Source organism: Saccopteryx bilineata, chromosome 8, assembly GCF_036850765.1.
Source record: "Saccopteryx bilineata isolate mSacBil1 chromosome 8, mSacBil1_pri_phased_curated, whole genome shotgun sequence".
Classification (NCBI taxonomy): domain Eukaryota; kingdom Metazoa; phylum Chordata; class Mammalia; order Chiroptera; family Emballonuridae; genus Saccopteryx; species Saccopteryx bilineata.
The window spans coordinates 1,181,248-1,193,404 of record NC_089497.1 but is presented as its reverse complement, the minus strand read 5'-3'; the positions used below and the strand labels follow the sequence as shown (position 1 = coordinate 1,193,404).

The 12,157-nt window shown below is 49.5% G+C and overlaps 1 protein-coding gene across 1 annotated transcript in view; it reads left to right on the top strand.

The window, feature by feature from the left end:
* XRN1 (5'-3' exoribonuclease 1) overlaps positions 1-12,157 on the top strand; it is a 109,291-nt gene that overhangs the window by 77,106 nt on the left and 20,028 nt on the right. Inside the window, exons 30-33 of the mRNA XM_066241760.1 lie at positions 627-696; positions 3,303-3,510; positions 5,194-5,286; positions 8,090-8,198. Of these exons, the coding sequence (XP_066097857.1) occupies positions 627-696; positions 3,303-3,510; positions 5,194-5,286; positions 8,090-8,198 (480 nt within the window). The remainder of the gene's footprint in view (positions 1-626; positions 697-3,302; positions 3,511-5,193; positions 5,287-8,089; positions 8,199-12,157) is intronic.

Sequence of the window (12,157 nt, the reverse complement as noted above, 5' to 3'; positions counted from 1 at the left end):
ACGTGTCAGGTTGGAAGGTACAGCAGGGTGAGTTCTGCGGGGTGGTCTCACTTGGGGGGGGACTGTGGGTGGGGAGGTCCTCCCCCGCACCAGGAGCTAGTGAGTGTCAGAGAAACACAGCTGGAGTCATGGAAGGTGGGGAGTCATTGTAGCTAATGATGTCGCTTGACCTTGGTGAGGGGGTAATGCGACCTTGGCCGACAGCCCACCTTGCTGTCTGCACCTGTGCTCCCTGCCCGAGAAAAGACGCCTCATGTCTCAGCAGTGACCTCCAGTCTCCACGTCACTGTCAGCCAGAGCCCTGGGGGCTCCTGCCAGCTCCGTTCTCCAGTCCCACCCGCAAGCCGCACACCTCCACGGCTCCGTCGTCTCCGGTAAACCGCAGACGCTGAGGTTACGCTCTGGTTGACACTTTTGCTGTGAAGGAGTTCACATGTGTACATTGCAGAGAGAAGAGGGCCGTCCCCACGCGGGACTTAGAATACCATTTTACTTGAACACGTAAGGTGACCCGGGAGCCTGTTCACTTCCATGCTGTCTGTTCCTCCACACCGTTTTCTGGTAGTTCTGTTGCTTCTTACATTTCAAAACCTCAGGATTTTTCATCATCTCTTTTTCTTTAACAGCCAGTAGAGAAGCTGATGTACTGTTTGAAGTACTGTTTGATGAAGAGTTTCCTGGAGGCCTGACAATAAGGTGTGTGTTTCCAGAGATCATCATGGTTTACAAACACGTCCCCGTGGCCCCTGGTCTCCATTCCTCCTCTGTCCGCGATTTAAGTTCCTGTTCCACCCAAGACACCCTGCAGGCCGCTAGGGGCGCGACATTGACCAAGACACAGGTGCTCTCTGCCTGTGGAGCCTTCGTTATCATGTGGGAGAAAATCAGCTGTTTGTAATATTAATTAATTAATTAATTGTGACCTGTGTGGGGAGGGGAGTTCCCGTGTCTGTGACAGCGTGCCCTGGCCTGAGGCTGCCAGAAAGCTGGGAGCTGCGTCAACACCAGCGAACAGGGAGGGAGAGAGGCGGAGTGTGGAAGAAGGAACAGCATCTGATACCCCAGTGTCCTCCCCTCAGAGACTAGGAGACTGCGGGTGCTGACCGCCGGTGACCGCAGGCTAGCGGGGGGCGAACAGCAAGGCCCCGCCCTGTGCGAGCGGGCTCGGGACCTGGGTGTATTCCGGGTCTTCCTCCTCAAAACAGCGGGAAGCCATCAAAATCAGACATATGGCATGATCCGTTTTGCATTTTTTAATGTGTAAATAACTTGCAGACCAGCAACTTTGTGAATTTAGTAGCATCCTAAGCCTTTGTCACCTGTTTTAATGTAATTGTGGGTAATTAGCTCAAACTCAACAGAGGTGGTTTCAGGTATGAGTGGCAGGTGTCATAACGGAGATGGGACATTGAGCTGACCCTCGAGGAGTCTGAAGGGGAGAGAACATAACCAGAGCTCGGGGGCTTAGAGGAAGAGAACTGGGTTGTTATTTTTTTGTTCTTATTTTAATTTTATTATAAATTTATTTTGTTTTTATTATATTTTATTTTCACTTTTATTAAATGTCTTGGGGTAACACTAAGTTTCAGGTGCACAACTTTATAAACAACATCTGTGTGCTCCACTGTGTGCTCGCCAGCCCACGTCCGGTCGCCCCAGGTCACCACACACTTGACCCCTTTGACCCCCTTGAACCCCCTTGTCTGCCCCCAGCACCCCTCCAGTCTGGTGGATTCGTTCTCTTGTCCATCTGTTTTTCTTTGTTTATTCTTTTTCTTTTTAAATTGTATTTATTGGGGTGACCTTGGTTAATGGAATCGTGTAGGTTCCAGCTGTGTGGTTCTGGAACTCATCATCTGTGTGTTGTATCCACCACTCAGGTCAAGTCTCCTCCCTTCCCCGTTTACCCCCCCCACCTCTTCCACCCCCCCACCTCTTCCCCCCCACCTCTTCCCCCCCCACCTCTTCCACCCCCCCTGCCCTCTTGTCATCACCACACTGCTGTCTCTGTCTATGTGCCTTGTTCCTTTGTTGCTTTTTTTTATCCCACATGAGAGAAGTCACGTGGTTTTCGTAGTTTTCCACCAGAGTAGTTCACTTAGCATGATACTCTCAGGGTCATCCGTGTAGTTGCCAATGACAGCATTTTTTGGGTTTTGTGGCTGAGTAGTATAGCCGTGAGTAATGTAATAAATACAATCTTTATCTGGTCACTGGTCAGAGGACACTAGGTTTTCCTTGTCATGGCTATTCTGAATAATGCTGTAATGAACACAGGGGCACACATATTTTTACAAGTCCATGTTTTCAGATTTTGTCTCTGTATAGCCAGAGGAGAGATTGCTGAGTCATATAGTGGCTCTATATTTTATTTTAATTAATTAATTTACTTTCAGTAGGGAAGAGGAGGCAGAGACAGACTCCTGCATGCGCCCCAACCAGGGTCCACCTGGCAGGTCCACTGGGGGGGGGGGGCGATGCCCTGCCCATCTAGGGCATTGCTTCATTGCTCGACAACCAAGCTCTTCTTAGTGCCTGAGGCGGAGGCCACAGAGCCGTCCTCAGCGCCTGGGCCAACTTTGCTCCAGTGGAGCTTTGGCTGCAGGAGGGAAAGAGAGAGAGACAGAGAGGAAGGAGAGAGGGAAGGGTGGAAAAGCAAGTGGGTGCTTCTCCTGTGTGCCCTGAACGGGAATCAAACTCAGGACATCCACATGCTGGGCCAACACTCTACCACTGAGCCAACCAGCCAGGGCCTATTTTTTATTCTTTGAGGAGCCAGCATGCTGTCTTTCGTAGGTGTGGGCCAGTTCACTGCCCCACCAGCAGTGCACAGCCTCCCTGCCCTCCAACACCTGTCACGTCTTGTCTTGCAGATGACGGCCATTCTCACATGTGTGAGGTGGTATCTCATGGTGGCTTTGATTTGCATTTCTCTAGTGACTAGTGATGTTCAATGGCATTTTATGTTCAAGTTTCTCTACTGAATTTAAAGGCACTTATTGATGCAAATTTGGACTATGCACCCAAATTACCATAGTTTTCGCTCCATAAGATGCACTTTTTTCCCCCAAAAGGGGAGGGGGAAATGCCTGTGCGTCTTATGGAGCGAAAACTACAGTGTTTTATTAAATATTGTAACACACTATTTGGTTCAGAATATTTTTTTTCTTATTTTCCTCCTTAAAACCCTAGGTGTGTCTTATGGTCAGATGCGTCTTACCGGGCAAAAAGTACGGTATTTGCTGCTTCTTCCCAGCACATTGTTTCACTGTGATTCTGAGGCAACAACTGTTGCCTTCCAGGTGCTCGGCGGGGCGGGGCTACCGGCTGCCGACCAGCGCCTTGGTGAACCTGTCCCACGGGAGTCGCTCCGAGACCGGAAGTCAGAAGCTGACGGCCATTGTGAAGCCGCAGCCCGCTGTCAGTCAGCAGAGCGCCAGTCCGTCCGTCCTATCTGGGCAGCTGGGAAGCCTGAATCATTCCCCACGGTCCCTCTTCGTCCCGGCCCAGGTGAGACCCCCGGTCTTTCCCTTCTCTGCCTCCTGTACAGATCACAGGCACACCAAATGGAAACCTAGTTTGACTTAGTGTTTTTGCTTTTAAGTTATTATTTTTTTATTTTTTTTTAAGTGAGAGGAGGGGAGATAGACGGGCTTCTGCAGGCGCCCCGACCAGGATCCACCTGGCAACCTCTGTTGGGGGCCGATGCGCGAACCAGTTGAGCCACTGGCTTCAGGAGGGGGGGGGAGAGGGAGAGAAGCAGATGGTCACTTCTCCTGTGTGTCCTGACGGGGAACCCAGGATGTCTGCACACAGGGCTGACCTTCTATCCACTGAGCAAACCTACCAGGGCCAAAAGCTTTGATTTAAGTCAATCCCAGATTTATTTTAAACTAGTAGGCTAGTATAGAATGCTATTGATAACATTCTACCTATGTTATAAAATTAAAACATAATCTTGAAAATGTCTTTTTTTTTCTCAGTATTTATTTATTTTTAAACTAATGTTTAAATTTTTTTCTTTTGTAACCCAACTATGCTGTGCTGTCTGCTATAGAATGACAGAATTTTCAGGTGAAAGGGCAGGGCTGTCAGAAGCATTTCCAAGTCCCCCTGGTGCGCGTGGGGGGTTTCCTCTGCTCCACCTTCCTGGGGACGGGAAGTGAGTGGTTTTGTGTGAGACACTCACCTTTGTTTAATTCCGTGGCCACAGATCATACCACACTCTAATCCCAATACTACGTGTTTATTATAGACTGATTAGAAAACACAGACCAGGAGATAACAACAAAGGAAACAGAAGCAAAATTCCTCTCCAAGCCTCCTGGGAACTACTGTTAAATTTTGGTGCCTAGTTTTGCAGAGTTCTAATCTACATGAAATCAGCTCCCTAAACTAATAGCTGATTTTTAATCTATTAGATTCCTTTTGGGTAAAACAAATATTTTTTTTTTTTTTTTTTTTATTTATTTCTCTGAAGTTGGAAACGGGGAGGCAGTCAGACTCCCGCATGCGCCCTACCGGGATCCACCGGCATGCCCACCAGGGGGCGATGCTCTGTCCATCTGGGGCATTGCTCTGTTGCAACCAGAGCCATTCTAGCGCCTGAGGCAGAGGCCATAAAACCATCCTCAGCGCCCGGGCCAACCTTGCTCCAGTGGAGCCTTAGCTGCGGGAGGGAAGAGAGAGACAAAGAGGAAGGAGAGGGGGAGGGGTGGAGAAGCAGATGGGCGCTTCTCCTGTGTGCCCTGGCCGGGAATCTAACCCAGGACTCCTGCACGCCAGGCCGATGCTCTACCACTGAGCCAACCGGCCAGGGCAAAACAAAGATTTTTAAAATGAAGTCAAATGTTAGTTTAAATGAGGTAATATGCCATTACATTGGAGGACAAATCTGTCGGTGAGGATTTATTGATTCAGTATAATCTTTTGTGCCGTTTGTTATACTTTAAATCCTTTCCAGTAAAACCATTCAAAACCAATTACCTTGAAGAAAGCCATTTTCACGCCAATAGAACTCACCTTTATGGTGACTATACTGAGAGCTCCAGAAAGGAAGAATTGAGATTTCAGATAATGAAAGTTAAATATCTTCTCTTGTGCGAAATCATTTTAATGAATAAGTTATTTGGTTTTTAATAAGCATCTCAGTTTTATCATGTTTCAACTAAGAAGTCTCTTGTGCGTTGCCAGGTCCCGGCCAAGGAGGACGAGTTCTGCCACATCTGGCAGTCGCTGCAGGGCTCCGGGAAGGCCCCGTGCCCCCAGCCCGCCCTGCCGGACAAGGTTGGTGTCCTGGGGTGGGCGTTTCCCCTTAGAGCATGTAGTGTGATACTCCTTTTCTAGGTGTGCAGCGATCAGTGTTCTCCTGAAGTTCTGTGAAGTAGACTTAAGTTTTGATCATGACTTTCCATACTTCCATTCAGCTATATAAAAATTTTTGGATCAGAAAGTAAGAATATAGACAGTTTTTCCTTGACATCAGGTTTGGATTATTTTTATTTCTCTACAAAAGTCATAGCTATAGTTCAAACTGAAAGGCTTCACAATACTCGTTAACTTCTTTATCTGCACTTGAACATGTCTCGTGTGCTGGCGGTGGGTCTTAAGGAGAAGTGGGCAAATTCACATCCTCGGTGGAAATGAAGAAGGGGAGAGAGGTTCTGCTGAGAGAGTGGACACAACAGTGAGAGGTTCTGCTGAGACAGTGGACATGACAGTGAGAGGTTCTGCTGGGAGAGTGGACACGACAGGGAGAGGTTCTGCTGGGAGAGTGGACACGACAGGGAGAGGTTCTGCTGGGAGAGTGGACACAGACAGTGAGAGGTTCTGCTGGGAGAGTGGACACAGACAGTGAGAGGTTCTGCTGGGAGAGTGGACACAGACAATGAGAGGTTCTGCTGGGAGAGTGGACACAGACAGTGAGAGGTTCTGCTGGGAGAGTGGACACAGACAGTGAGAGGTTCTGCTGGGAGAGTGGACACAGACAGTGAGAGGTTCTGCTGGGAGAGTGGACATGACAGGGAGAGGTTCTGCTGGGAGAGTGGACACAGACAATGAGAGGTTCTGCTGGGAGAGTGGACACAGACAGTGAGAGGTTCTGCTGGGAGAGTGGACACAGACAGTGAGAGGTTCTGCTGAGAGAGTGGACACGACAGGGAGAGGTTCTGCTGGGAGAGTGGACACAGGGAGAGGTTCTGCTGAGAGAGTGGACACGACAGTGAGAGGTTCTGCTGGGAGAGTGGACACAGACAGGGAGAGGTTCTGCTGGGAGAGTGGACACAGACAGTGAGAGGTTCTGCTGGGAGAGTGGACACAGACAGTGAGAGGTTCTGCTGGGAGAGTGGACACAACAGGGAGAGGTTCTGCTGGGAGAGTGGACACAGGGAGAGGTTCTGCTGAGAGAGTGGACACGACAGTGAGAGGTTCTGCTGGGAGAGTGGACACAGACAGTGAGAGGTTCTGCTGGGAGAGTGGACACAGACAGTGAGAGGTTCTGCTGGGAGAGTGGACACAGACAGTGAGAGGTTCTGCTGGGAGAGTGGACACAGGGAGAGGTTCTGCTGAGAGAGTGGACACGACAGTGAGAGGTTCTGCTGGGAGAGTGGACACAGACAATGAGAGGTTCTGCTGAGAGAGTGGACACAGACAGTGAGAGGTTCTGCTGGGGGAGTGGACACAGACAATGAGAGGTTCTGCTGAGAGAGTGGACACAGACAGTGAGAGGTTCTGCTGGGAGAGTGGACACAGACAGTGAGAGGTTCTGCTGGGAGAGTGGACACAGACAGTGAGAGGTTCTGCTGAGAGAGTGGACACAGACAATGAGAGGTTCTGCTGAGAGAGTGGACACAGAGAGAGAAGAAGAGAATTCCCGTGCCTTTGTCGCAAGCTGCGGGCCTGTCTTCTCAGCCTGGGTCTCGTTTGTAAACCCGTATCTGACCCACGAGGGCCCGTTTACCCTGATACCCTCCAGCGATGGCGATGGCGATGGTGGCGTTACCCGGGCCGGGGAACGGTGGCAGAAGGAACCTGCCCGCTGAGTGTGACGACACACTGACCCCTGGCCGGCGTGCTGCTTCCCTTGGGTCTCCCGTAGGCCGTGTGCACCTGCGTATGACCCAGATCCGGACTTTCAGGCCCTTTTTTCCCCCTTTTTTCAAAATGTTTTCCATTGATTTGTCGGAGAGGAGACTGAGAGAGAAAGAAGCATCAGCTCATTGTTTCACTTAGTTGCTCCACTCAGTTGTGCGCGCGCTGGTTGCTTATCCTACGTGCCCGACCAGGGGTTGAACCCACAACTCTGGTGCGTGGGGTTGGCACGGCCCCTGAGCCACCCCGCCAGGGTGCCTCTTGTCCTCTTCAGTGTGTGTGCTGCGTCTCAGCACTCACTCTCCAGGACTACTCTGTACCACCCTTCGTTCTGTGAACATGTGCTCACTTCGACCAGGGTGGTGGAGCCTGGGAGGGGAGGTCGGCTCTCGACCAGGGGACGGTGGAATAGGTACAGGGTATGAAAGAAAGAACGAGCTCATTGCTTCAACTTCCGTCTCAGGCACAACTGAACTTCCAAACCAGGGGAGGCGAGAGGAGTGTGATGAACCCAGAGACACTGCCCCCTTTCCCACACAGGTCCCAGAACACCTGCGTGTCCCCACCCCACCCCCACAGGGACGGGGGTTCTGGGGCACATTTAGAGGGGTCTCTAGAGGCTGTTACTTCTGTTGTGAAGGACACTGACCTAAAGTTTAATCATTGCTTTAGTTTCTGTAGTAACTTCAAGCAAAATTAGATTCGATTCTTTTCTATTGAAAGTAGCATATTGGTAAAAGGATTGTTTTCTCTGTGTCTTGCTAAGGAATGCCCACAGAAACATCTGGAGTGATGATCGTTATGCTAATAACGGTTACTTCTGGGTGGTGGAATTTGAGTGGTTTTTAAAATTCTTTATACTTTCCTGTATCCCTTATTTGTTTTCTAGTGAGCTATATAATTTTAATAAAAATAATCACTTATTAAACATTGAAGGAAAGCAGTTGTTATTATATATTAAGAGTTTCTTTAAGTCATTTATAAGAATTTTGACTTGCAGGGTGCAGTTCTACCTCAAGAAGTAAGTCAAGTGACTCAGCCTCTTACGCCAGGCTCGAGCGACGCCAGCGTTCAGAGTCAGCAGAGAGAACAGGAGCCTCACAGGAAACGTAAGTGTGGAGTCCGAGGAGTGTACTGAGCTGCCGAGGGCCTCCTGTTATCTGTATTCACTAACAGCTGTGCCGAGTTATAATCCACAGGACAACGTTGGTCATCTTGAAGTATGCAATCAGTGGGGTTTTTTTGGTATTTTCACAGTTATACAACCATGACAATATTGAAAACATTTTCATCCCCCCCCAAGGAGAAATACCCCCCCTGGTAGCAGGCCCTCCTCCAGCCCAGCACCCACTAACTTCCTTCCAGCCTCTGTGGCCTGGCCTCTTCTGGACACTTCAGACCAGTGGACTCGTGAACTGTGTGACCTTTCACGGCGAGCTCTTTTCCATTGGCGTGATGTTTTCAGGGTTCATCCATGTTGTATGTTGTGGCGTGTATCGGTATTGCCTTTCTTTTTCTGGATAAATAATACTGCACTGTACGAATGCTACATTTTGTTCACCAAATGAACAAAGGCTGCTGTGACCATCGTGTACAAGAGTCTGTGGGAACCTAAGTCTGCAGGTGTCTTGGGTGTAGATGAATGAGGGGAATTGAGTGAGTCATGTGTTCAGCTCTGCGTGTGACATGCTGTGGAACTATTGAACTCTCCCCCAAAATGGTGGTTCCTATCACATTTCTACCAGCAGTGCTGACCTTCCCACACCTCCGTCATTCTTGTTATCGTCCATCCGTCTTTCCCGTCACGGCCGTCCCAGCGGGTGTGACGTGAGCCTCTGGGCCTTGCACTCACGACCCAGTGGTGGCTCCAGTGTGAGCGTCTTTACATGAGCTCATGGCGGTCTCTGTATCTTCTCTGCTGAAGTGTCTGTTGAGATTATTTCCTCATTTTAAAATTGTCTTCTTATTTTTGATTTGTAAGGATTCTTTCTATATTCTGTCTGCTGTTTTTCTACTTCGTTTTTGTTTGCTTGTGCTTCAAGTGTCATGATAAAAACCATTGTCTAATCCTGTGCATGCTTTTTTTCTCAGTTTTATAGTTTTAGCTCTTACATGTAGTTCTTTCTTCCGTTTGTGAGTGTTTGTATAAGGTGTGAGGTAGGGGTTGTATCCATTCTTTTGCACATGGATCATCAGTTGTCCCAGCACCATTTGCTAAAACACTGTTCTTTCTCTTGTTAAGTCAGTTGATGTAGATGTGTGGGTTTATTTCTGGCCTCTCAATTCCATTTTATTGATATCTGCCATCTTTGTGGGAACAGCACACTGTCTTAATTACTGTGCCTTCGTTGTAGTTTTGAAATTGAGGAATTTGAATCCTCCAACTCGTTTTTCCAGATGGCTTTTTTTTATTCTAGTCCAGTGGTCGGCAAACCGCGGCTTGTGAGCCACATGTGGCTCTTTGGCCCCTTGAGTGTGGCTCTTCCATAAAATACCATGTGCAGGTGCTACCTCGATAAGGAATGTACCTACCTATATAGTTTAAGTTTTAAAAATCTGGCTCTCAAAAGAAATTTCAATCGTATTTTTGATAACTGACCCTCTTGACTAATGAGTTTGTCGACCACTGTAGTCCCTGCATTTTCGTTTGAATTTTAGGATCAGCTTGTCTATTTCTGCAAAAGTGGCAACTGAAATTTTTTTAGGGATTGCATCTATCACTTTGGGTAGTATTGTCCTTTTAACAATATTAAGTCTTCTTATCCATGAACACAAAATGTCTTAACATTTATTTAGTTCTTTAATTTCTTTCAATGTCTTATAGTTTTCAGTGTACAAGTCTTGCACATTTTTCTTAAATTTATTTCTAAGTATTTTATTCTTTTTTTACTGCCGTTGTCAATGGGCTTGGGTGGTTGGGGAAGCTGTGCCACTGGACCCTACAGAACCCTGACAGCACGAGGCCACTCCACCAAGCTTGGGAGACACGCAGCTCCACCGCTACACAGAAACACAGGGAGACTGCCCCAATGAGGAGACAGGAGACATGCAGCTCCACCGCTACACAGAAACACAGGGAGACTGCCCCAATGAGGAGACAGGAGACACGCAGCTCCACCGCTACACAGAAACAAACACAGGGAGACTGCCCCAACCAGGAGACAGGAGACACGCAGCTCCACCTGATACACAGAAACAAACACAGGGAGACTGCCCCAACCAGGAGACAGGAGACACGCAGCTCCACCTGATACACAGAAACAAACACAGGGAGACTGCCCCAACCAGGAGACAGGAGACACGCAGCTCCACCTGATACACAGAAACAATCACAGGGAGACTGCCCCAACCAGGAGACAGGAGACACGCAGCTCCACCTGATACACAGAAACAATCACAGGGAGACTGCCCCAACCAGGAGACAGGAGACACGCAGCTCCACCTGATACACAGAAACAATCACAGGGAGACTGCCCCAACCAGGAGACAGGAGACACGCAGCTCCACCTGATACATAGAAACAAACACAGGGAGACTGCCCCAACCAGGAGACAGGAGACACGCAGCTCCACCTGATACACAGAAACAAACACAGGGAGACTGCCCCAACCAGGAGACAGGAGACACGCAGCTCCACCTGATACATAGAAACAAACACAGGGAGACTGCCCCAACCAGGAGACAGGAGACAGGCAGCTCCACCTGATACACAGAAACAAACACAGGGAGACTGCCCCAACCAGGAGACAGGAGACACGCAGCTCCACCTGATACACAGAAACAAACACAGGGAGACTGCCCCAACCAGGAGACAGGAGACAGGCAGCTCCACCTGATACACAGAAACAAACACAGGGAGACTGCCCCAACCAGGAGACAGGAGACACGCAGCTCCACCTGATACACAGAAACAAACACAGGGAGACTGCCCCAACCAGGAGACAGGAGACACGCAGCTCCACCTGATACATAGAAACAAAAACACAGGGAGACTGCCCCAACCAGGAGACAGGAGACACGCAGCTCCACCTGATACACAGAAACAAACACAGGGAGACTGCCCCAACCAGGAGACAGGAGACACGCAGCTCCACCTGATACATAGAAACAAAAACACAGGGAGACTGCCCCAACCAGGAGACAGGAGACACGCAGCTCCACCTGATACACAGAAACAATCACAGGGAGACTGCCCCAACCAGGAGACAGGAGACACGCAGCTCCACCTGATACATAGAAACAAAAACACAGGGAGACTGCCCCAACCAGGAGACAGGAGACACGCAGCTCCACCTGATACACAGAAACAATCACAGGGAGACTGCCCCAACCAGGAGACAGGAGACACGCAGCTCTACCTGATACATAGAAACAAACACAGGGAGACTGCCCCAACCAGGAGACAGGAGACACGCAGCTCCACCTGATACACAGAAACAAACACAGGGAGACTGCCCCAACCAGGAGACAGGAGACACGCAGCTCCACCTGATACACAGAAACAAACACAGGGAGACTGCCCCAACCAGGAGACAGGAGACAGGCAGCTCCACCTGATACACAGAAACAAACACAGGGAGACTGCCCCAACCAGGAGACAGGAGACACGCAGCTCCACCTGATACACAGAAACAAAAACACAGGGAGACTGCCCCAACCAGGAGACAGGAGACACGCAGCTCCACCTGATACACAGAAACAAACACAGGGAGACTGCCCCAACCAGGAGACAGGAGACACGCAGCTCCACCTGATACATAGAAACAAACACAGGAGACTGCCCCAACCAGGAGACAGGAGACAGGCAGCTCCACCTGATACACAGAAACACAGGGAGACTGCCCCAACCAGGAGACAGGAGACAGGCAGCTCCACCTGATACATAGAAACAAACACAGGGAGACTGCCCCAACCAGGAGACAGGAGACACGCAGCTCCACCTGATACACAGAAACAAACACAGGGAGACTGCCCCAACCAGGAGACAGGAGACAGGCAGCTCCACCTGATACACAGAAACACAGGGAGACTGCCCCAACCAGGAGACAGGAGACAGGCAGCTCCACCT